Source organism: Periplaneta americana, chromosome 9 (assembly GCF_040183065.1).
Source record: "Periplaneta americana isolate PAMFEO1 chromosome 9, P.americana_PAMFEO1_priV1, whole genome shotgun sequence".
NCBI classification, from domain to species: domain Eukaryota; kingdom Metazoa; phylum Arthropoda; class Insecta; order Blattodea; family Blattidae; genus Periplaneta; species Periplaneta americana.
The window spans coordinates 160564192-160589680 of record NC_091125.1 but is presented as its reverse complement, the minus strand read 5'-3'; the positions used below and the strand labels follow the sequence as shown (position 1 = coordinate 160589680).

At 34.2% G+C, this 25489-nt stretch overlaps 1 protein-coding gene across 2 annotated transcripts in view; it reads left to right on the top strand.

Moving 5' to 3' along the window:
• The window catches only part of LOC138706670 (uncharacterized), a 507718-nt gene extending 485265 nt beyond the window's left edge, over positions 1-22453 (top strand). For both annotated transcript variants that reach the window (XM_069836229.1, XM_069836228.1), the window contains exon 5: positions 15125-22453. In XM_069836229.1, coding sequence (XP_069692330.1) covers positions 15125-15398 — 274 coding nt within the window. In that variant the 3' untranslated portion in view covers positions 15399-22453. The remainder of the gene's footprint in view (positions 1-15124) is intronic.
• Positions 22454-25489: the final 3036 nt, after the last annotated feature.

Here is a 25489-nt window from a genome sequence, read left to right as displayed (position 1 = left end):
TCTCTATTCTTTTTTTCTGATGTTTCTTCCTCCATTTCTTCAGTTCTATATTCTTTGCTTTCTAGAGTTCCTTTTTTCTTTCTTCGTTTTATATATATATTTTTTTTTCCGGTGTTTCTCCATTTCTTCATTTCTCTATTCTTTTTTCCTGGCGTTTCTTTCTCCATTTCTTCAGTTATCTATTCTTTTCTTTCTAGTGCTTCTTTTTCAATTTCTATTCCTTCCTTTCTGGAGTTCCTTTCTCCATTTCTTCATTTCTACATTCTTTTCTTTCTGGTCTTTCTCCATTTCTACATTCTTTTCTTTTTGGTGTTTCTTTCTCCATTTCTTCATTTCTACAGTCTTTTCTTTTTGGTGTTTCTTTCTCCATTTCTTCATTTCTATATTCTTTTCTTTGTAGTGTTTCTTTCTTCATTTCTATTTTCTTTCTGGTGTTTCTTTCTCCATTTCTTCATTTCTGTATTCTTTTTTTTTCTAGTTTTTCATTTTTAATTTCTATATTCCTTCCTTTCTGGAGTTTCTTTCTTCATTTCTCCACCTCTCTGTTCTTTTCTTTCTGGTGTTTCTTTCTACATTTCTTCATTTCATTTTTCTTTTACCTGATTTCTTTTTCAAGTATGTTTTCTTTATGTTATATCTCTTGATTTCTGTATTTCTTCTTTTGTTTGTCATTTCTTCTTCCTTGCTCCATTTCTTGATTTTTATGTTTCTTTCTTTTTCCTTTTCTTTCTTCCTAGATTTTTTGACTGGTCTATCCTTTTCTGTTTTCTTTTAATTTTTCCTTCCTTTCTTAATTCCCCTATTTCTTCTTTTCTTTTCTGCTCTCTCCTTTTCTGTCTATTTCTTGATTGCTCTACTTCTTTTCTCTTTTCGTTTTCCTCTTCTTTCTCTGTTTTTTATTTTTTTTCGGTGCTTTCTTTCTTTCTCTCTCCATTTCTTAATTTATTTATTGATGGTGTAGTTAGAAAAGCAAAGTGTTTTGCACGAATCCGCACACATTAGAGGAACTCTAGGCTAATATTGAGCATTTCATTTGATGAGCTTAGACGAGTGAGTGGCAACATACTGTATTCTAGCGACATCAATCTTGTATACAAGCAGAAAGATAACAATTTCAACATAATATACAGTAAGGTAGGTTTCATAACAGTAGGGGCCGGTGATCCAAATCCTCGGTGAGGCCAGATGCAACTAGTTTAAGTGCCTCCGATAGAAAATGTTTATTTATGTTATTAATTATTATTGTTGTTATATTATTAATATAATTATTACTGTATTATTATTATTACTATTAATGAAAAATAATAATTTCACTCACCAAATAAGCTGTTTCAGTGATGGTTTCAGTGTGATGAAGCAACCCATATTATGTGTTAAAATTTCGCTTTCTTTCTTTCCTTTTTATTTTTTTCCTTTGACAGCAACAAACAAGGCCAATAAGAAGTTTATTTTGCACCACATTACCACTTAACCATTTATGTTGCCCATATCAGGATGCAATAGAAACTCTCGTTTTAAGATTATGTGTCAGAAAAATTGTCAGCGATGTCGTAGGTATCTCGGTCGGCTCTCTCTTTATTTAAAACTTCCTTTCTTTCAATATTATTTCTTCTCGAAAAAGGACACTCTAACACTGAATTAACTACACCAGCATTATTTCTCGCATTTCTTTCTCTTTATATTTTCCCGAAATACATAACAACATTGACCCAGATTCACTACTGTATTACGAAGTATAATAGTACAACACCCTCGCTTACGTCATAAAATAAGACATAAGGGGAGAGAATAGTGTGGGTCTCTGCCTGCCAAAGAGCTGGAATGTTTGTTATTTATGGCCTATTTAGGAAGACAAGTCACCCTATTCCCACCCCACTCTACCCTTGAGGCCGGCCCATGGTTGGGAGGAGTGAAACCTGACCAGGCCAGCCGAATTGTGCCTCAGTTACAACGTTTAAAGCGCAACGTCTAAAGCCCGCGAAGACAAACGAAAATCCAGAAGCAGACCCGGCACGAGCGATCCTGGCCTCATGAACAAATTTCACTGCAAAACAGGTCTATATACATCACAAGCCAGACCCGGCACGAGCGATCTTGGCCTCGTGAACAAATGTAACTGCAAAACAGGTCTATATACATCACAAGCCAGACCCGGCACGAACGATCCTGGCCTCAGGAACAAATTTCACTGCAAAACAGATCTATATACAACACAAGCCAGACCCGGCACGAACGATCCTGGCCTCGTGAACAAATTTCACTGCAAAACAGGTCTATATACATCACAAGCCAGACCCGGCACGAACGATCCTGGCCTCGTGAACAAATTTCACTGCAAAACAGGTCTATATACATCACAAGCCAGACCCGGCACGAACGATCCTGGCCTCGTGAACAAATTTCACTGCAAAACAGGTCTATATACATCACAAGCCAGACCCGGCACGAACGATCCTGGCCTCGTGAACAAATTTCACTGCAAAACAGGTCTATATACATCACAAGCCAGACCCGGCACGAACGATCCTGGCCTCGTGAACAAATTTCACTGCAAAACAGGTCTATATACATCACAAGCCAGACCCGGCACGAGCGATCCTGGCTTCAGGAACAAATTTTACCGCAAAACAGGTCTATCTACATCACAAAGTTTTCAAATGCTTCTACAGGGATATATGCTTCATTCAAATAACTAATACATTACATAAAAACAAAATTTGATTTCAGTTAAGCCAAGTGACTGAGGCCCGGCCTCACTTGCCTCAGTCAATCAGCCGCCACTGTTTCATAATCCATTTCTGCTTCCGCTGTTTTATCGGTTGATGCTCGACCCGTCGCCCGGAAGACAGTTCCCGTCCTACGGTAGCCATGTAGGCTATGTTAAGAATATGCGCATAGTGGCTAGTTGGTCCCGAACAATCAGCACGTTGTACTTGCAAAGGTTTGTGATGTCACCCATCAGTCGCAAATCAGCAGAATATCACCGGTAAACATGATGGAGCGTAATGCGTGTGGCTTAGAAAGGACCCCCTCGCCTCCGATATTATTACAAAAAGGACTTTACAGGACTTTTCGTCCAACAAGCTTCGTCCATAGCGCAAATCATCTAGTAAGACTTATCATTCAACGACACATTTCTAGTTGCCTAGTAACGGTATTTTTCCATTTATTTCTACTGTGTTGAATGTGGTGTCTATTTTTTTTTTTCGTTGTTGGTAACTCTATAGCATCTATTAGATTCTTTATGGTTGTGCTAACAGATGGAGTTACTTGACAAGAATGTGACGCTGAAACGTGTGTGTGCATTCGACACAGTGTGGCATGACGGTCTTCTTTACAAACTACAGAAAATTTCAGTTCCTGACTCATACGTACATTTTATTGCAGACTACCTGAAAAACAGGTCATTCAGAGTGCGACAAGGTAATTGCCTTTCCACTTCAAGACAAATTGAGGCAGGAGTTGCTCAAGGCTCTGTTCTCAGTCCAATTCTCTACGCCACATAAGTTCATGGCATTCCCAAGCACACCAACTGCCGACACGCCTTATATGCGGATGATACGGTCCTTTGTACAAAACATCACGACAGCAAATGTGCTTTACAACAGATGCAAGAAGCCTTGGACTTACTCACTCAATGGTCTACAAGATGGCGACTGAAAATTAACGGCGATAGAAGTACAGCAGTAGTTTTTACAAGGAGTTTTCCACGATTATTACAACAGCTCTATGTTCAGAATCAACACATTCCCTTCAAAACAACTGTGAGATATCTTGGTCTACTACTGGATAGTCCTTTGACATACAGACAACATACTACTGGGTTCAAAAAGTTCCCGGAATTTTAATACCATTTTTCATATTAATATATAACAAGGGATATTATACATTTGTTTTGTTGGTAACGTTCATGATGTCATTTCCTTAAAGTTTGTTGATAATGGCGATTGTTGGTTTTGAGTTTTAGGCAATTGTTTATCATAGTGTTTTGTTTGTTAGTCGCATTTTGTAATTATGTCCACAGAGCAACGTACAAAAATCAAGTTCTGTGTTTTGTTACACAAAACTCCTGCAGAGACATTAAGATTGTTGGAAGAAGCATATGGCGAAGCAGCAATGAAAAAAACTCAAGTGTATGCCTGGCATAAACGCTTTTCTGGTGGCCGCGATAGCATCAAAGATGACGTACGCAGCGGCCGACCAACAACTGCAACAAATGAAGCAATCGCTCAGCGTGTGCATAATGTTGTGAGGGACGACCGACGTAAAACCATAAAAGAGATAGCAGCAGAGGTCGGAATATCAGTCGGAAGTGTACACAATGTTCTTCATAAGCATCTCAACAAGCATTACGTGTCTCAGAAGTTAGTTCCGAAAATGTTGTCGGCAGAAGCAAGAAAGAAACAAGAATGACTCTTGCTAGGGACATGATCAGTATGGCTGATGAAGATGGTGATTTCTTAAACAAAATTATTGCTGGTGATGAAACTTGGTGCTACTTGTACGACCCAGTCCCTAAACGACAGTCATCTGAGTGGAAATCGAAAACATCTCCTCGGAAGCAACAATTTCCTAGGGACACTTCCAAGGGCAAAGTTATGTTGGAAGTTTTCTTCGACTCTCAGGGTCTTATCCACCATGAGTTCATTCCAGAAGGTCGTACTGTAACGAAAGAATTGTACGTAGAAATCCTCCGTCGCCTCCGGGACGCAGTGAGAAGGAAACGTCCAGAAAAGTGGGTAGAAAACAACTGGTTCCTTATGCATGACAATGCACCTGCTCATCGCGCAATTATTGTAAAGAATTTTCTTGCCAGGCACAACATAACTGCTTTGGATCACCCACCATACTCTCCTGATCACTCACCACCTCATTACTTTCTGTTTCCCCGTCTGAAAAGTCATCTGAAAGGACGGAGATTCAATGCTGAAGAGGTTATCGCAAACGCGACGAGAGCACTAAGACGGGTTTCACAAAATGGCTTCCAGGAACTCTACACGCGTTGGCAAAAGTGTGTTGTTGCGGAAGGCAACTATTTTGAAGGGAATGCTGTAGAATAGTGTTTAAGGTACGTTGTTTCTATGATACTAGCAAATTCCGGGAACTTTTTGAACCTAGTATGTATACAGTTAATACGAGACAGAGTTTTGCAAAGATTCTTAGCATTATATCCAATGCTTAAAAGCTTCATTCCCCTCAAAACCAAACTATTGCTGTACACATCACTTAACGATCATACATGTCCTACGCGTCAGAAATTTGGGCTCAAACCCATCCCCGCCACATCAAGAAACTCTATGCCATCCAAAGAGCTGTGTGCAGAACCATCACAGGTGCTGATTTTTACATTACTACCGCACAACTGTACAGTGACCTGGAAATCATTTTATTCAGTGACTACGTGCAGCACTTACGTAAAAATTGTCTTCAGAAACTACAGACACATCCTAATCCACTTATTAAACCATAATTACACATAGCATTCAGTGAACAATCAAGTAATGTTAACTTCTCTGCAGAAATCATTGACTCTGAAAGTTCACCTACACATCCAGCTTACCAGTCTCCGTTTCTGATGGAGAAGATGGTCACACTTCATTTACGTACTCACGTTATACAGGGACATCACTTTATTTTTACTAACATTTTTAACATTAACCTGGCTATACTTGGAAACACTGTTACCCCCTTCAATTACAGGAGTTTAGAGTTGCTAGTGCAATATGTAAACAAATCATTTTACTGGCTATAGGAGGAGAGAAAAGTAGTGTATCCATTTATGTTACAGTGAAATATAGTATTACGATTTTCAGTTTGGTCATTACAGCATTTTATCAAAAAACAGTAGAATAGTAACAATTTTTTTTTTACAAACTCAACCCTTCAGGCGGTTATATACATTATGTGATGTCTACTTTATTCAGCATATTACTAACCTAATTTATTCCTGAGAATTTTGTGAGCACTTCCGCAAGAAACCCCAATTTCTACAGCTAACTTCTTGACCGACTTATTAGGACCTCCCTGCATCCTTTCTCTAGCGTCACCTTTGTTGGCCATCTTACACTTTTCTTCCTTTCTGTACACTCTGTTGTTCTAAATTTATCTACCAGATTAATGACATTTCTTCGAAAATATTCCGTAATGATATAATCAGGAAATTGTGAAAAAAAAAAAACTGTTGTTCACATTCGGTTATATTGTAATTCCAGTTTCTATCATCGTTATTCATACCTACAAACAGTAAAACAAAACTCTTGTTTAAATAATGCTGTTAAGTACCGTACCATATTATAGGGTACTGTACTTTCGGTAACTCTAATCTTCACTTGTGCTCAGTCCACACAGATAAATTCAGTTATGCTACACACCATACCTGTGTGAAAATAAACTTCAATAATATAAGCTTTTTCTTCTATAGAAAATGCAACATATTTCTGAAACACACTGTACTCTGTACTGTTTATTTCACTGCTAGCAACAGCGGCCGTGAGTTTGTGTGACTGACGTTAGCAAGGACATTAGTGAAAGGGGTGGGAGTCAAGTACATTTAGAAACGCAGGTACAATAAAAATTGAAGTAAAAATAAAATGATGTCCCAGTACTAAGCAATATTCTTGTTAAGGCAAGGGACCATGTGACCTGGAACTTGTATGACATGTGTCTTTATTGACACCACCAAATAAATAAATAAATAAAACGTGTGTTCAGGTTACTGCCCAGCGACAGTCCTGATGTATTTTTATATTTGTGATGATTGGTTAATTAATATTAACCGGCACACTCACAGTCATACAAATTTCCAGACTCTAGACACCCAGGGAATTCCTCTTCTTCAGGAAAAATTCACCGACAGCGTGGTGTCTAGTAACGTTACTCTTTCATATTTTTTTTTTTCATTTATTATATTCCATAGATCTTACATGAGCAATGAAGCTTTAAGATGTGGAACAAGTCAAAATGTTACAATATTACAATTACAATTTTTACAGTTTTACAATTTTGTAATTTTCTACAATTTTCTATAATTTTTTACAATATTTTGGCGAGATGTAGTGAGGTGATGTGAGGCCCGAGGATTCGCCAAAAGATTACCCGGCATTTGCCTTATGGTTGGGGAAAACCTCGGTAAAAACCCAACCAGGTAATCAGACCAAAGGAGGTGAAATGAAGTGAGGTTGAGGACTCGCCATAGACCATCCGGGTTCAGTCCCACGGCTGGGGAAGACCTCGGAAGAAACCAATGAGACCAAATGTGGGATCCAACTCAAGCCCGAGCGCAGCTCCGGATCAGCGAGTCTGCTGACTGAGCTACATATTATATAGACTATTTTCTAAATTTTATTTCAGTTCATTTTAACACTTTGGGAAATGGCAGAAATGATCTACACGAGTAAAGGAAAGCCAATGCTTCTGTTACATTCATTTTGTTATCACTTCCACTCGATGAACCGTAATGCCATTATACGCTGCTGGAGATGCGAACAAGGAGTATTATGTAATGCCCGTTGTACTACAACGGTTGACTTGGAACATACAACAGTAATGAAAGGTGTAACGAGAGAACGTCAACACTCTGCTTCCGTTGAAAGTGAGGCGAGGGAAATTGTGAATCAAGTGAAGAGAAGGGCTGAGGATAACCCAAACGAACCTCCAGGATTGCAGAGAACACGATCGTGTGGAGGACTAACTGAGAGGACTGGTTACCGAGTAGTTATTAATCCAACTGAACATGACCCTGAATCAGTAATATTATATTATATTATATTATACTTACTTACTTACTTACAAATGGCTTTTTAAGGAATCCGAAGGTTCATTGCCGCCCTCACATAAGCCCGCCATCGGTCCCTATCCTGTGCAAGATTAATGCAGTTTCTATATTCCTTTGCTGTAGTCGTGCCAGAGAATCAGTCCTATTCCGAGGCTTATTGTAGCAATTCGTAACAAGCTGTTTTTTTTTATGGTGATGGGTTGTTAGCCCTTCGCCCAACCCCCAAGCTGGAGGACCACCCCTTATCGGCTGTCCACGACTGCTTATTCAATATATTCGCAGCTACCCTCCATATCTGGAGGCCGTCTCCTCTATCCGCAACCTGAGGACGCGCCATGGCGTGGTGATAGGGACCCACAATACATGGATTATATTATATTATATTATATTATATTATATTATATTATATTATATTATATTATATTATATTATATTATATTATATTATATTATATTATATTATATTACGGGTTACCAGACATAAAGTCCAGGATTATAATGTCCATACGTCAAAATGTCAATGGAATAATGTCCACGTTGAAAATGTCCATGCCAAATCGTCCAGAGTCAAAATGTCCATAGTTCTGTAACGTCCACTTCACTCTAATGTCCAGTCATAATGTCCATAGCTGTGTAATGTACACTATAGGTAATCTGTGTAGGCTAAAAAAATTTTCAAGTACAGAACTAACCAGAACTGAAATTTTTGAAGATGAAACGAAATCATAGTGCCATCACAGAAAGGTAAGCCACTTCTTTCTTTTCGTGGGTACCTGTACTAACATCATGACTTCAATAGAGAGAGGACAAAAATATATTGGCGATGGAGGGAAACGAAAATTTGTAATGCTGCAATGATAACTAACAGCAACCTGGATAACACTCGGGGATGGCACAGATAAGCATTTACTGTACATAGTGCCGATGAAGCAGGTATAGAAGTAAAGTGCATCTTGAACCGTGTTAAGGCAAGAGGACGAGCGTTGGCTGTACAACATCCATCGCATTTGGCGATTTATACAGTGCCTAAAGCGTGAAGAGAATGAAATTAATTTTGGAGACAAACATTACAAGAAAGAGGGAGGCATACACAAATTAAAGAGCCGATGAATAAAACGTATTTGACGAATCAAAGAAAAATTCTACAGATTGTGAGAAACTACAACAGGTACAAAGAAAATGGAGAAATTCTCATATAGCTATCTTAAAAGTATTGGTTACCATCTTAAAAGTGGGGCTCCGGTTCCCGATGATTAATAACTTACTGTCGATGACACAGCTCATCTGCCCTGAACCTTGGGAAAGTTAGGGGTGTTGTTTAGAGGGGTGTGAGGCTAACTTTGGAGCAAGCGGCTGGCTAGCGGTACTTTTGGTGTGAATACCCTCTGCTTAATCCCCTTTCTATTTTCTCCCAAAAAACATTTCTCTATCTTCATTTGTACTTGGAAGACGAAGGTGAACGTCTGCTTAATAGAATTGCTGGTGTAAATATATATTCAAAGTTAAGACGTAGCAATATAACTTTCATGTGTAGTGTACTCCATAGTAACGTGGCGCGGAATTGGTAAAGCAATGTTTTTATAATGCATGCTACATTGTATTTCTAACTTCCTCTCCATCCCCTACTAGTGCGAAACTACTACCCCAACCCCGCATTCCTTCCAGGGCAGATGAACTGTGTCACTGACAGTATTTGTACGAGTTATGGAATAAAATTTATTGTGTTCTATTCAAGCAGAATTTTCCTTTGAACTTGGACATTATGGACGTTTGACACTATGGACATTTTGACCTTACGAATGTTTTATCATATGGGCTTTCTGTCGTATGGACATTTAGTAAATGGACATTTTCACCGTATGGACATTTTGACCTTATGGAGATTTTATCAAATGGACTATATACGGTGGAAGCATATTACGTAATAAATTGGAAAATATAATAAAGTGTCGACGAAAATTGGCTGAAATGATCTGGACGAAATGTTCAATTGGACAAAAATTCTTCACCGAAATAGTGTGGACAAAGTAATATGGACAAAGTACGTCTGGACGAAATGTACCATTGGACGAAAAACGTTAGACGAAATGTTCACAAACCATTTATAAGTTACATATTTGTGGGAACTGGAAAGGTAGTAGAATTTTTTTGACATAACTACATCTTTCATCTTACCAGGTATTGGGGGCAACTTGAAAATTTACAGATAAAATTCACCCTTGCTTACCTCCGTAGTCCGTAACTTTTGAATCTCAGTTTCGGAAAAGTGCATTTCAATTTCGGAAACGGTACCTCAATTTTGAAAAACTAAAAAAAAAAAAAAAAAAATTAAATTCAATATCGGAAATGATACCAAACTCAGAAAAGAATGAAGTCAATTTAGAATTTGAGCTTTTTTTTTTTCATTTTTTTCAGTTATATACTCGTATTAAAACTATATAATTATGCACTCGTGATCAAGGTCGAGCTCTTTTACCGTGATTGGGAGCTAATATCGTCTCATCCCTGCTTTACGGCGAGGCCGGAATTTTGAATCGAGTATATGGGAAAGACTCTTTCGTACTAGTTACGTGCAATATTTTAACAAAAAGAAGTACGGAAACTCTATTTATTTTTAATTTTGATGTCGTTTGGGTCACTTTTTAACTCCATTTTTGAAGCCTAAAGCCAATTTTTTGTCGTTTCAATTTAATTAAAATGTACAGAGTACATGGAAACAAAAGCTATTCAATACGCTTACAAATTCGAACAACACTGCCGCTCGTTGTAAATCCGCAGAACGCGTTTACTGCAGGATTGCTGGCGGCAGTTATTAATGCAAGGGATGGCTCGACAGTGGAGAGAATTTCCCACTCACAATTGAAATTATTTGTCCCTCCGGAGATTACAGCAATACGTTACGATCAAATACTTTTTCTGTAACTAGAGAATGTATTATTCGGAGGAGCGAACAGTTATTATTAGACCTAGGATTTATAGGCCTTAAAAACTAACTTTTAGGCACCTAAAATAGGCCCTGAATTTATGAAAATAGGCACTAAAATCTTAGATTTAGGTACCTAACAATTCAATTACAAGCACATAAAAATAACATTTATGTAAATAATTTCGAGGGAAAAATTGTTCCGGGGTCGGGCATCGAAACCGGGACCTTTGGTTAAACGTACCAACGCTCTCCCAACTGAGCTACCCGGGAACTCTACCAGACACCGATCCAATTTTTCCCTCTATATCCACAGACCTCAAAGTGGGCTGACAACCGTCAAGCAACCAACACTGAGTGCACACTAACTCTGTGTGACTTAAATTGATGAACGTTTAACCAAAGGTCCCGGAACAATTTTTCCCTCGAAATTAGTCAAATCAACTTTACAGGGAGTTATACCTGAAAGCTTGATTTGCATAATATACGTCACTGTTCGTTAACAGAAAATCACAATTTAAGTCACACAGAGTTAGTGTGCACTCAATGTTGGTTGCTTGACGGTTGTCAGCGCACTTTGAGGTCTGTGGATATAGAGGGAAAAATTGGATCGGTGTCTGGTAGAGTTCCCGGGTAGCTCAGTTGGGAGAGCGTTGGTACGTTTAACCAAAGGTCCCGGGTTCGATGCCCAGCCCCAGAACAATTTTTCCCTCGAAATTAGTCAAATCAACTTTACAGGGAGTTATACCTGAAAGCTTGATTTGCGCAATATTTTATGTAGCTAAAATGTGATTTCTACCCACAGGAACTACAGTAACTATAAAAATGCTATTAATTATTAAGCATTACGGTATACAGTGACAAAAACAGTAAAAAAATATTGTGATTAGAAATTTTATGTTCGTTAAGCCTTAAATTATGAATACCAATACGTAATTTTTAATGAATTCATCGGCCGCATTGCTCTAAGATTGCTAATACATAAGTGCTCATATTATAATTTAATTAATTAATTTACCAATGAATTTACAATTAACACATTATTCATAATTGGCACTGCAATATACGAGTATAACATTTTTCTCTAATTTTCTATTGTGAAACTTTGCTATTTCTTAGACAGAACCATTTTACATCTTGATTATACAACTTTTAACACTATATCACTTTGGAAAACGTATTATATGTATTTCACGTGTTAAATTTTATGTTACCTTGTTAACATGTTTCGGCTTGCTATTGACCATCATCAGAACTGGTTGTTGCTAGTCTTGGCGTCTTTTGTTTGGTTCCTGTGGGGGTGTGTTTGTGTAGTGTAATATGGAGTCAAAGAGTGTGTGTGTTCTGAAATTGAGTTTTGTGTTGTTGTTTGTTTCCATACAAACGCACGCACACACACACACACACACACACACACACTGATAAATATGCGCTTACTGGCTTTTAAGGAACCCGGAGGTTCATTGCTGCCCTCACATAAGCCCGCCATCGGTCCCTATCCTGTGCGAGATTAATCCAGTCTCTACCATCATATCCCACTTCCCTCAAATACATTTTAATATTATTCTCCCATCTAGCCTATACCTCGGCCTCCCAAAAGGTCTTTTTTCCCTCTGGCCTCCCAACTAACACTCTATATGCATTCTGGATTCGCCCTAAACCTGCTACATGCTCTGCCCATCTCAGACGTCTGGATTTAATGTTCCTAATTATGTCAGGTGAAGAATACAATGCGTGCAGCTCTGCGTTGTGTAACTTTCTCCATTCTCCTGCAACTTCATCCCTCTTAGCCCCAAATATTTTCCTAAGCACCTTATTCTCCAACACCCTTAGCCTCTGTTGCTCTCTCAAAGTGAGAGTCCAAGTTTCACAACCATAAAGAACAACCGGTAATATAACTGTTTTATAAATTCTAACTTTCAGATTTTTTTTAGAATTGGCTGGATGACAAAAGCTTCTCAACCGAATAATAACAGGCATTCCTCATATTTTTTTCTGTCTTTAATTTCCCTTGTTACTGTTGCTCCAAGATATTTGAACTTTTCCACCTTTTCAAAGGATAAATTTCCAATTTTTATATTTCCATTTCGAACTATGTTCTGGTCACGAGACATAATCATATACTTTGTCTTTTCGGGATTTAATTCCAAATATATCTCTTTACTTGCTTCAAGTAAAATTCTCATGTTTTTCCTAATAGTTTGTGGATTTTTCCCTAACATATTCACGTCATCCGCATAGACAAACAGCTGATGTAACCCGTTCAATTCCAAACCCTCTCTGTTACCCTGGACTTTCCTAATGGCATACTCTAGAGCAAAGTTGAAAAGTAAAGGTGATATTGCATCTCCCTGCTTTAGCCCGCAGTGAATTGGAATAGCATCAGACAGAAACTGGCCTATACGGACTCTGCTGTATGTTTCACTGAGACACATTTTAATTACTCGAACTAGTTTCTTGGGAATACCAAATTCAAAAAGAATTTTATATAAAACTTCCCGTCCTTTTGTTGTCCTTGCTTCTCTCTTTTCTGTTTGCTGCCCCCTTGTTCTACTTGTCGTAAGGACTGTTAATTTTAAAATAAGAACAAAAATCAAGCTTAAAAGTCTTGCTGTGAATAAATGAAACTTTGTTTAGATCTATATTGAATGGTAGGTATTTAATAGAATTTCATCATTTTTAGTTAACTTTATTTTGGACTTCATTTTAATGTTTTAAAATGTGAATGATATTTTTAAAATATTTACATATTGCGCTAAACCGTAAAACTATAGAGAAGTATGGAAAATAAAAGTAGCGTTTTTCAACTCTGCACTCTGATACACAAAGATAATAAAAGTATAATTGATTTTAACTTCATAAACAGCTTTGTATTTACATAGAAATCCGTTCACTGATATTACAGTCACGATTCTCTCTCATTATTTTATTTATTAATTTATTTTTCATGTAGAGGTTGATGTATAGAATCGGAATCATGTTTGGTTAAACTTTCGGTGATTGACCAAGTGATAGACCGTCCTGCATCAGCAACATCTTTTTTACATGTTGCAGCTTTGTTTTATAGTGTCATTTTACGCATTCTGCTTTCACGTTGTTACATTTTTATTCGTTTGAACTCTAGTCTTACGAGATGTTTTAATTAATAGACATGTATGTGTGTGTAATTCCATTTAATTTAATTTAATGTGTGGTTCACATTACGAAACCAGTTAGGTAGTGGCAGTAGCATTACATAGCTAGTTCCGTAATAGCAGTATCATTACCTAACCAGTTGCGTAATAGAAGTATAATTACCAAACTAGTTGCGTAATTAATAGGGACTAGATTTTTATGTAATTACATATTATATTCCATTGAACCTAACCGTATATAAATAACAAATCTTTGCGAATCTTGTAATTACCATTAATATATTAAAATTTGATACTACATATTTTTACATATTTACCCCACATTACATATTATGGCTTGGTATTATATAAATCTACATATTTAGGGGTTTTATTCATTTTTAATTCTCTAAAAGTAAAAAAAAAAAAAAAAAAGTTCTGTTGGGGAAGTTTACAATTTGAAATACACATATTTAAAAAGCCTTTTTTACCTACCCGAGAAAGGATGTATTTCGGCATGAAACATAACATCTTAGTTCCAGGAAGTAATAGAGACACTCACCCCTTACCGCCCACTGTAAATATGAGTGAACAAAAGACAACCTTTCTCATACAACAACTTTGTATTTAAAAAATCAAGAAGGGAATGATCTCATACGCATAAGCGGACCACAAAGTTAGAAGACTTACAAAGACTTACAAAGACTTACAAAGTTAGAAGAAACAATAAACATCATGGTAAGATGGTGCAATAGAAACAAATTTGTTATAAATGTGGACAAGACAGAAATTATGATACTCAGAAACGGCGGAAGAGCACCAGAAACAGTAGAAATCGTCATGAAGAACAGGAAATTAAAAATTGTACCAGGCTACAAATATCTAGGCTTAACAATACAAACCAGCGCAGATACTGATATTATGATTTTACATATTTTGGTACATATTCAGCTTAGTTTTCTTACATAAATATGTACATATTTCACACCTTCATATTACATAAATATCCGGTCCCTAGTAATTAATATTATTACCTAACTAGTTGCGTAATTAATGTGTTTACAGCATCTTTATTAGTGATGTAAAGTCCACAGTACATAAAGTGGATAAAAATGTACCAGTCCCATTCAGGTTTGAAAATCTGTTGAAATCTCCCAACTTATTTGCGGATACTGTTTACAAATTTCATAATAGTGTTGTTATTATTATTATTATTATTATTATTATTATTATTATTATTATTATTATTATTATTTATTTATTTATTTATTTATTTATGTATTTATTTATGAATTATCGTGATACGTGTTCACAGGCTCGACACTGTTGTCTTGGCCGAAAATGGAGATTGCGACAGCCACGACCATAAGATCTCTCCCGACGGCGCCAGCATTCGCAGAGAGACGGCATCGTACACCAGCGTACAAGAATACGTGAACTCGCTGCCCAGCAGCTTCGACAGAACGGCCTCCATGCTCTCCCTCCACAGCCTACACGCGGCCAGAAACCACTCGCAGGAGAACCTTCTCCGAAAGAGTAACAGTTTGCACACTTCCTTCTCCATGGAGGACCTGCTGTTCGTGGGCTGACTGCATTGTAGTACAATGTCCGACCACGATCTGGCGTAACAAGCGCACATTTTCGCATACTGATCTGAAGGGTTTGTCAGTGTTGACGTGTGTACGGATTTTATCTGAACGAAGAGAATCCAAAATAACTGATGATGCTTTGAGGAAAGGAATACGCGATTTTATATGAATGCAATAAAACTTAACATGAATTTGAAGTTGGTCTTCCAAAAAAAAGGGTAAACATACGACCTACTTCTGCATTGATGCAATAACTCAAACGGAATTAAATTTGTTAAATGGATAGTTTTGTAATTAACTAACGGGTGTATTCAAACTTCCATTGTCGCTTCTTCCTAAAAGTTTTAACATATTGTTGTGAACCTAGAAATAATTTTAACGAGAACCTATTTTATTAAAATTCCACTTCGTAGATTGTGAATGTTATAGATTAAATAATGTAAAATAGTGAAGAGAGAGTTAGGATTGATATATGAAGAAAAATATTTATTATTTATCTGTGACATATTGGTTAATTTATTATGTTTACACATAGTTATAAATTGGGAACAAATAAGCATTTAATTTTACATATATCGTTACAGTTTAACAAATATTGAAGCCATGCAAAGCTGATCTCGATCTCGATCACAAACCTCTGCACCTTTAAAACTATGGATTCCAAAAATTGTTTTAGGATCTCGATTATTTTAATGAGTTAGAATTAAGGTTCCAGAGTTAACAATATAGAGGAAAATAACGCTCTGAAAGAAAAATAATCATTATCATTTTATTATTAACATCTGAATTATTTGACGAGTTAAACTTCAGAGTCAAAAAGGTAATGAATAATGACATAACGGAAGATAGCACTTTGATGAAAAAGTGATCGTAAATGTTGAAAAATAATAATCCTATGTATTCACAGGAAATAATAAAGCCATAAAATTACCTCCACGGACAAATTTGGAAAGTTGATTTATTTGTATTCTAACAAATTCTAAATTTAATGTCTTTCTCTTTATTCAGAACTCTAATGTTTGCAAATTTTACCAACAATGAACATACCATCGGCCATTAGCTTACCTTGCCGAATTAATGCAAAATATAATTATAGACTATGTCACACACTATGAAGAATGTGCAATTCAAATTATTTTTGTACAGATAATTTCTTGCCGAACATTCCCGCTTTTTGAATATGACAATAGTGGCGAATTATCAACAGCAGTCTCAACAATTTGCCATCGTCGACAATTCTTGACAACCTTCCATAGTTTACAAAATAAATTATTTTTGATGGCATATCTTCACTTTCGTGATTTCAATATAAAGTATTGTTATAATCTATTTATATAAGTTTTTTCATACTAATTATATTTTCTGTACACCAGCCTTATAAATTGTTTTATTATCGCTTAAAATATCCCACAATGGCACGCGTACAATAAAATTGCCGTCACTACATTTACATCATTACCAAGTTTGTATTTATAGCAGTTTTGCCCATAATGTTATTATTAAATTAAAAGAAACGCCTTCTAAAAGAACATACATATTTTGTTAATCAATAACACAATCTTACTTCTGAATATTAAAATTAAATTTAAAAATGAACTGTAAAATAATTAATCAGCTGACATATTCAGGTATATATGCCAGAACAACTGTTTATGAAATGTCTTTTGTTTTCTTACTTTACAATCATTAATTTAATAAATGTCTTGTTCTTTCATACCTTTCACGAGATTTTTTGGAAATTAAACCCATTTCAGTTTTATGAGCTTCTTCTAGAGAGAAGAATGTCATCGAAATGATAGCCGTCCAAATCTTGGATTTAAAATCTCGGCATCGTAATCAATTCAAATGAACAAAAAAGAAAATGTAAATTAATTTAAAAAATATATATAATGAAATTTAGAAAAAAAGAATATTCTGCGACAATATTTGGTAGCTATCAAAACGATAAAAATTTATTGAAAATGAATAATATACATTGAATATTATAAATATGAATGGAGATGATGATTGATGATGTTCAATGAATATTTTAAAATGGTTGATGCAATTGTCTGAAGAGTCTTATCATGAACCTTTAATTTGCTGGTAAATTGATTTCCATATTTAGCAACAATATCAATAAATTCAGCAAACAAAACAATAACATCACTAGTATACTGCAGACTTTTGTTTCAGAGTAACTGATTATCGAAACTAGGAACCATACTAATGTATCACTACGCCGTGGTAAATAGAAAAGATCAAGTACACATTAATGTATAAGTTAAGTACATTAGTTTCTTTTAATCTAGCATAATGGTTAATTACATTGCACTGATTTGAATTCATATAATATGTATAAAAACGTGAGTTATAATGAAATATTTACGGAACTATATTTTATAGCGTATCTTGGCCCTGGCTTTCAACCAATCACAGATCAGTCAGTGGCGTCTTTATTGTTTGGAATAGTACGGTTCTTGGCTTGGATAGACATTAGAAATTTAATATCTTATTTACGTATTTTGTTTCTATTGATTCTATTTTGAACTCTTGATGCTGTTGTTCAAAAAATAGGACAGGAAACTCGTTTATAATAATGTTACACAATTATTGCATTAACTCATGCAATCAAGTATACCATTATGAAGTAATTTCATAATATTTTTTATGCTCGACCATGCCGAAATGTAGTAATTATACACCTGGTAGTAGCCCTTTAATGCACCTCATTAAAGTACACCTATTCATTATAATTCAGTTGTTCAGCCAATGAGAAATCACCACTGTACCATTATAAAACCGCAAGTATCGATTATTCTCGAATATGCAATCGAAAGACAATTAGCGAAAAGTCACGGAGGCTGGAAATCCAATACTGTCGCAGAAGGTTATGTTCTGTTACTATAACAATTAGCGTTAATTGTAAATAATATTCAAATAAATTCAATTTGTCATCTCGTTTTTCAATTCTAAATCAATTTCCAGGTTATATCAAGACTAATCTTCATGTTATTCTCTAGATTATATCAAGGTCAATGACATTCGTGCCTCGGAAAAAATCAATACTTTCGCGTCTGCTCACATTTCACAATTCAGGTCAGTAGCGCTCCACACATAACCATAACATGAATACTTATGAATAATTTCAAGTTAGAAATATGGTCGAGCATAAAAAATCGTATGAAACTTGCGTGTAATGGTAATTAAGACGCTCGTATGAAAATTATGAAACTCATAAACAAACATATTCGCGTCTTAATTACTACCGATATAGGCTCGTTGCATAATGTACTATTTATTTAATGAATTGCTTCAGACATCATTATAATTATTATCAATTTAGCATGATTTTAAGTTGCAAACGTACATGCAAAAAAAAGACGGTAGCGTTTTATTTAACTAATCTTTGCATCAAATATGTTACTTATAAATAAAATAAGCTTTCGCCGAAACTTTGAAAGAAAATCAGTTTATATCCGTGTAGTCTATTAAAATATATATAATATAGTATGTATGGGTATGTTACAATAACAAATTATGTACATTTTTTTCGTTTGTAGAATTTTAGAATTTTTTTTATTATTAACATAATATATAGTGAATATGTTCAACTACGGAAAATTATTAATTGAACAGATCAAAATTGTTTATAAGTATTGATGGTTGAAAAAAATGGCAATTCACTACTAAAAACAGTCAACTGACATTTTAGTAGCGTGTTACTTTATGCAGTTGCTTTCTTTGCGGATTTAATTTAATATCGAGGTAAATACACAAGTTTTCTTCCTACAAACATGCCATACAAATAAAGATAAACAGATAACCGTGAATCCATATAGATCCAGGATGTCGGAATTTTATATGTTACATTTTTTACTAAACTTATATATAATGAATTTGCGAGTTTCCCTGTACCATTATGAAAAAAAAAATAGTAATTATATTTCCTTTAAATTCGTAGCTAACTGTTTTTAAATTATAGAAAGAAATAATGGCAAATTTTTCGCCACAGTTAGTTAAATTTGTTGTTTATTTTTATTATAAACCGAAAACATTTGAAGTTTGACTCTGTAAGTAGAATAATAACCACTGGAAGATACACCGTCAATATTAAATTTGCTTATTTTATGGTCCATTATTTTTTTTTCAGAAACTACTGAAGATATGGTGATCAAATTTTTACAGGGTAAAGACACAAGGTTTCTACGCAAAAACTGACGCAGACTTATCAGAAATACAAGTTGTAAAAAAAAAATTTAAAATAACATTGATTTTAGTTTGTTATTTTTATATAAAATATGTTTTCTGATCAAACTACATCCCTTAGTTTGGTCTATTTCATTATTGTGTTGATGTCAATATAATGTGTTTAAGGGGACACGAAATTGCCTATCTTAACAATGTTAAATTATGTCTCACATAAGGAACTTTTTCTTAAAAATTGTTGAAGCTAGATGGCAGACTTTTTTACAGCTCATGAACACATAACTTGACTTTATGCTGAAACTGTAGTTTTTCTTTAAATAATTATTTCCTTATTGAGAAATTATTTTTCCCTCTTCGTGCCTATATTTGAATCGCAGTATTGAGAAAAACCCAAATGTCCATTTTTTTACGAAATTGAGTTATATATTATGATTTCGTATTCTAAACACGTAGACCCATAATCTTATGAAGAGAAACCCCACATATTCACATCAACATTTCAGCTAAAGTGTTAAGGAAAAAATAATTTGAGCACAAATATAGGACCTGAGATGTTTTTTGTATCTCCTGAAAAGTTTAGTTTTCTAGACATGTGGGATTTCTCTATATTTCGGTCCATTTGTTCAATGATTTTGTGTAATATCTTCAAAATTTAATAACATTCAAAAATATTGTTTCAGGACATGTAAAAGATCCAAATAAACAATTACTGAAAACTAGAACTGTCTACATTAAATAGAAGCTGAGAAAAGATTCGTTCGTACGGAAAAATTAAACTTAAGGGAGAGTCGGGTAGTATCGGACATCGGGTAGTATCGGACAGTGCGTTTCTTTCATATACCACCATATGGTAGTACCTGAATGACATGGTTACGTTTCTCTATGCGACATCACAGAAACGTAACCATGTTAATCAGGTACTATCAACGTGTGGTAGATGAAAGAAACTCACTGTCCGATATTACCCGATGTCCGATACTACCCGACTCTCCCCTAACGGAACATAAGCGTTAAAATAAGACATAGCAGTAGTATATTTGCTTCCTCGAAATTCAAGGCTATATCTTTTCAAATTGATTTACGAAGTTATTAAAAAAAAAACTGAAAGTTAACATGGATATAATTTTAGCATAATCATAATGATATACCATTTTTAAAGAAAAAATCAAAGAATGAATTGGAAGAATAAAAAGCATGTAATTTTTCGCCAAAAATCCTCAAATTAATGACGAATAGACGTTAAAATTAAAACCTGTATTTCACGGAAAATCGAAAAATTAAAATGCATACAATTTGAATATAGCCGTATGTGATAAACCATTTTAAAGAGACAGAAACAAATAACATACTGGAGAAAAAAAAATAAATCTAAATATTCACCCAAAATCCAATAAATTCCTTTTCCCCTTAAAATTTCACCCTTGTATTATTTACAGTTCCTGAGAAAATGTGGACCTTGTATAAAAATAACAAAATAAAATAAACGTTTTTAAATTTCAAATCTTTTTTACAGCTTGTATTTCTTAATAACTCCGCGTCATTTTGCTTATATGCTTCGCATCTTTATCCTGTAAAAATATCAGTATGATATCATCAGTAGTTTCTGAGATAGCGCGTCATTAAATAAGCAGATTTCACATTGACGATATAGAGTGGTTAATCTCCCCTTCAGTCTCTAGTGGAGACTAGATTTTATCCTTCCGCCTTAACTTTCCAAACAGCTCTGTCTCCAGATTGACTTAAGAGGCCATGGAATTGAGTATGGAGGTTTTACCCGATGCAAAACGTGTTGACAATATGAGGACCTTCCAGTGCCAAGGTTCACAAAATATGGTAACTCTGCCCCTATACTCCCCTTCTCGATGGCGTGTACAAACACTTGAGAAGATATGTAGCTTGGACTTCTTTTCATTGCTGACGTAGCGCTTCAGAATCCAAGGAACTATCCCGTGTACAAAACCGTAATAATGTTCCGATGATAAATTTAATATTCCTTAGATCCTAGGTTAAAAAAAATGACGTAAGGATTGTAATGATTCAAAGTTAGTGTGAAGACAAAGGTAGGTCGAACCTTCGAAAGATTGTGCGTTTCTTGGATATTTCACCGAGAACGTACAAAGTCCAAGCTGCACTACTTCTGAATTATCTATTGCATGGGACACTTGTAATCACCCCTATACTGCCACTAAATCACATCTCGTTCTCATAAAATAAGTAATTTTAGATAATAGACAAAAATTTTATTGTAAACGCCTAAAATTACAAAAATAACACATTATTATTATTATTATTATTATTATTATTATTATTATTATTATTATTATTATTATTATTATTATTATTTTCTATAAAACATTCCGAAGGATAAGTATTAAAAATAATAGTGTATTTTGTTTTCAAAATTTTTAACAGTCTTTGTAATATTCATTGGTGTTGCGTCATCCACTTTACAGTTCTACCAACTTCTGCATTATTTATGAAATTAACCTCGTATTTCTCGAAATTTGTTTTTTCCACTTAATTTTGATATGATATTTGTGCGAACGTTCGTGATATAAAACCAACAGATCCAAATAACTATTATTATTATTATTATTATTATTATTATTATTATTATTATTATTTTCTATAAAACATTCCGAAGGATAAGTATTAAAAATAATAGTGTCTTTTGTTTTCAAAATTTTTAACAGTCTTTGTAATATTCATTGGTGTTGCGTCATCCACGTTACAGTTCTACCAACCTCTGCATTATTTATGAAATTAACCTCGTATTTGTCGAAATTTGTTTTTTCCACTTAATTTTGACATGATATTTGTGCCAACGTTCGTGATATAAAACCAACAGATCCAAATAACTATTATTATTATTATTATTATTATTATTATTATTTTTATTATTATTATTATTATTATTATTATTATTATTATTATTATTATTATTATTATTTTCTATAAAACATTCCGAAGGATAAGTATTAAAAATAATAGTGTCTTTTGTTTTCAAAATTTTTAACAGTCTTTGTAATATTCATTGGTGTTGCGTCATCCACGTTACAGTTCTACCAACCTCTGCATTATTTATGAAATTAACCTCGTATTTGTCGAAATTTGTTTTTTCCACTTAATTTTGACATGATATTTGTGCCAACGTTCGTGATATAAAACCAACAGATCCAAATAACTATTATTATTATTATTATTATTATTATTATTATTATTATTATTATTATTATTATTTATTATTATTATTATTATTATTATTTATTATTATTATTATTATTATTATTATTATTATTATTATTATTATTATTTTCTATAAAACATTCCGAAGGATAAGTATTAAAAATAATAGTGTCTTTTGTTTTCAAAATTTTTAACAGTCTTTGTAATATTCATTGGTGTTGCGTTATCCACGTTACAGTTCTACCAACCTCTGCATTATTTATGAAATTAACGTCGTATTTCTCGAAATTTGTTTTTTCCACTTAATTTTGACATGATATTTGTGCCAACGTTCGTGATATAAAATCAACAGATCCAAATAACTATTATTATTATTATTATTATTATTATTATTATTATTATTATTATTATTATTATTATTTTTTTTTTTTTTGTTTTTATTATTATTATTATTATTGTTATTATTATTATTATTATTATTATTATGTTCAGAACACTGCTACGCAGCTTAAAATGTTTAAGTGTGAATGTCAGAGAATATTCGGTATTCTGTAGAAATTTTAGTCGTTATAATTTTGATGTTTTATTGCCATTTCTCTTTAATCAGTTATTCTGGAATTCTTTTTCCTGGAAGCGCCGTACACTCCAAGTACGTAGTGCTAAATGCAACAGAATCTAAAAATGTATTTAGTAATTGTTATTTATGATTACATTCCAAGATCATAAACTATATATTATATTATACTGTTCTAGTCATAAGTATTCAGGATGATTAAGAAAACTGAAGTTTTTCAAAATTTTACTTTCTAGCAGCTAGTTTATGTGTGAACTTGCGAAAAAATATCGACATTATTATTTGTAATTCTACAGTTTTATTTTGGCTGTATATATTTTTCGTATATGGCATTGTTTACTGAGTAATACAATTTTGGAAGCATTCGGTTTTCTTTAATTATCCTGTATTTTAAAGACAGATTTTATGTGAATGTAATACTAACACCAGTGGCCGTAGAATCAAATAACACTTTATTCATTACTTAGGGGACTCAATTAGAAAACAAGAGAATGAATATAGTCTTTTGTTCCAAGAAGTAGACAAATTTTATTACTCGATTCCCAGTCTTCTCTTTTAGACGATACTGATACCTTTGTAATGATCGGCTAAGACTCTTTCGAAGTTGGCTGAATCATAGAAACAAAGAAATTGATGTGATGTCATTTTCATGCAGTGGTGAAGACTCCTTAACCCTTTAAAGCATACTGGTTATTCAGAAGAACCAGAGTTTTCTTTCTTTCTAAATTTTATGACACGCATATTACATCAAGGAACCACCTCTTGAGTATACATAGAGGTGCCATCTGTGTTTTAAAATTGTGTGCAGAGTTAAAATGTTGAAAAAATTCATTGAAGCTTTGGTATGAACCATGATATGAAAAACATAAGAAATTAATTTGTGCTTCAAAGGGTTAACAAATAGTCAATGAAAGTTTTCTGATTTTTTATATCCAAATAATGTTCAGATAGTATTACTTACAGTAAGATAATACAGGGTGGGCACAAAGACCCGTTACCCCATATAATAAACACTATTTATGTAATTCCGGTCATAATGCAGACATATATCCACCTTTCACTAACTATGTGTCTCAAGGGTCAATAGGCCTATATTCCCCCTATAATTCTCCTCCCACACAAATAATGCATCGCCAGTTTCGGTGTGACATTTGCCTCAGCATTGCTGGTGTTATCTGTTGGAAAGCGCGTCGTACGGCATTCTTCAAATTCATCAATTGTGTCGTACCATTCCTGTGCAACAATGCTCTTGATGTAACCCCACAGCGCATTGTTACAGGTTGTGAGGTCCGGGCTGCGAGGTGGCCAGTCGAGAGGAGCTGCTAAGATGGGTGACCCATGCCCAATACAACGTTGTAGAAACCTGTGCTACCATCTGTTGCACAATGATACAATGTTTGAGATGACTGCATTGTTGCGTTAACCTGACTTGAAAATATAGGCCTACATATCGCTGTTCGGGAAGAAAAATGAAATAACTGTAAAATTAGGGTAGATATTAAAAACACCGCTACCAGACTAATACTATTTAAAAGTAATCAAAAGCCGTAATATTTTGCTTTATTTCGACTGTAATATTTTTTTTTCAAATATTTAATATTTATTTTTCTATATATTTACATGTAAGTAAAATTATGTTTTTTGCTTCTTTTGAAAAAAAAAACATTCCTTGGTATTATGTCGTTGTTCCTCCGAAACAGCGATATACAGGGTGATATACGAGGATTTACCGTCACTTACAGACCTTATTTCCGAAGATATTCTGAGCAAAAAGTCATATAAACATTTGTCCTAATCTCAATATTTTCACAGTGACACTAATTTGAAGTTGTTTGTAAAATACCTTTTTCTTTAGTTTTAAGAGTAAAAGAATATTACAAATAGAGAATGAACTATTGAGAAGAGTCATTTCTTTAATTGGCTAGTGTTCTGAAGCTAAAGCTCTGTTGTCAATTACTTTGTACAGATTTTGTTTTTCAATTTTTAACTAAAAATGACATCATTCTTACGCACTTATCACAAAAATAGTTACAAATCATACGACTTAGTTACTTAATTCTTTAGGTCCGTATTCATAGACATTTTCAGCGCGGGCTTCCGGTGGATGATCAGCGTTTTTCGTATTCATAAACCAGTGTTAGCG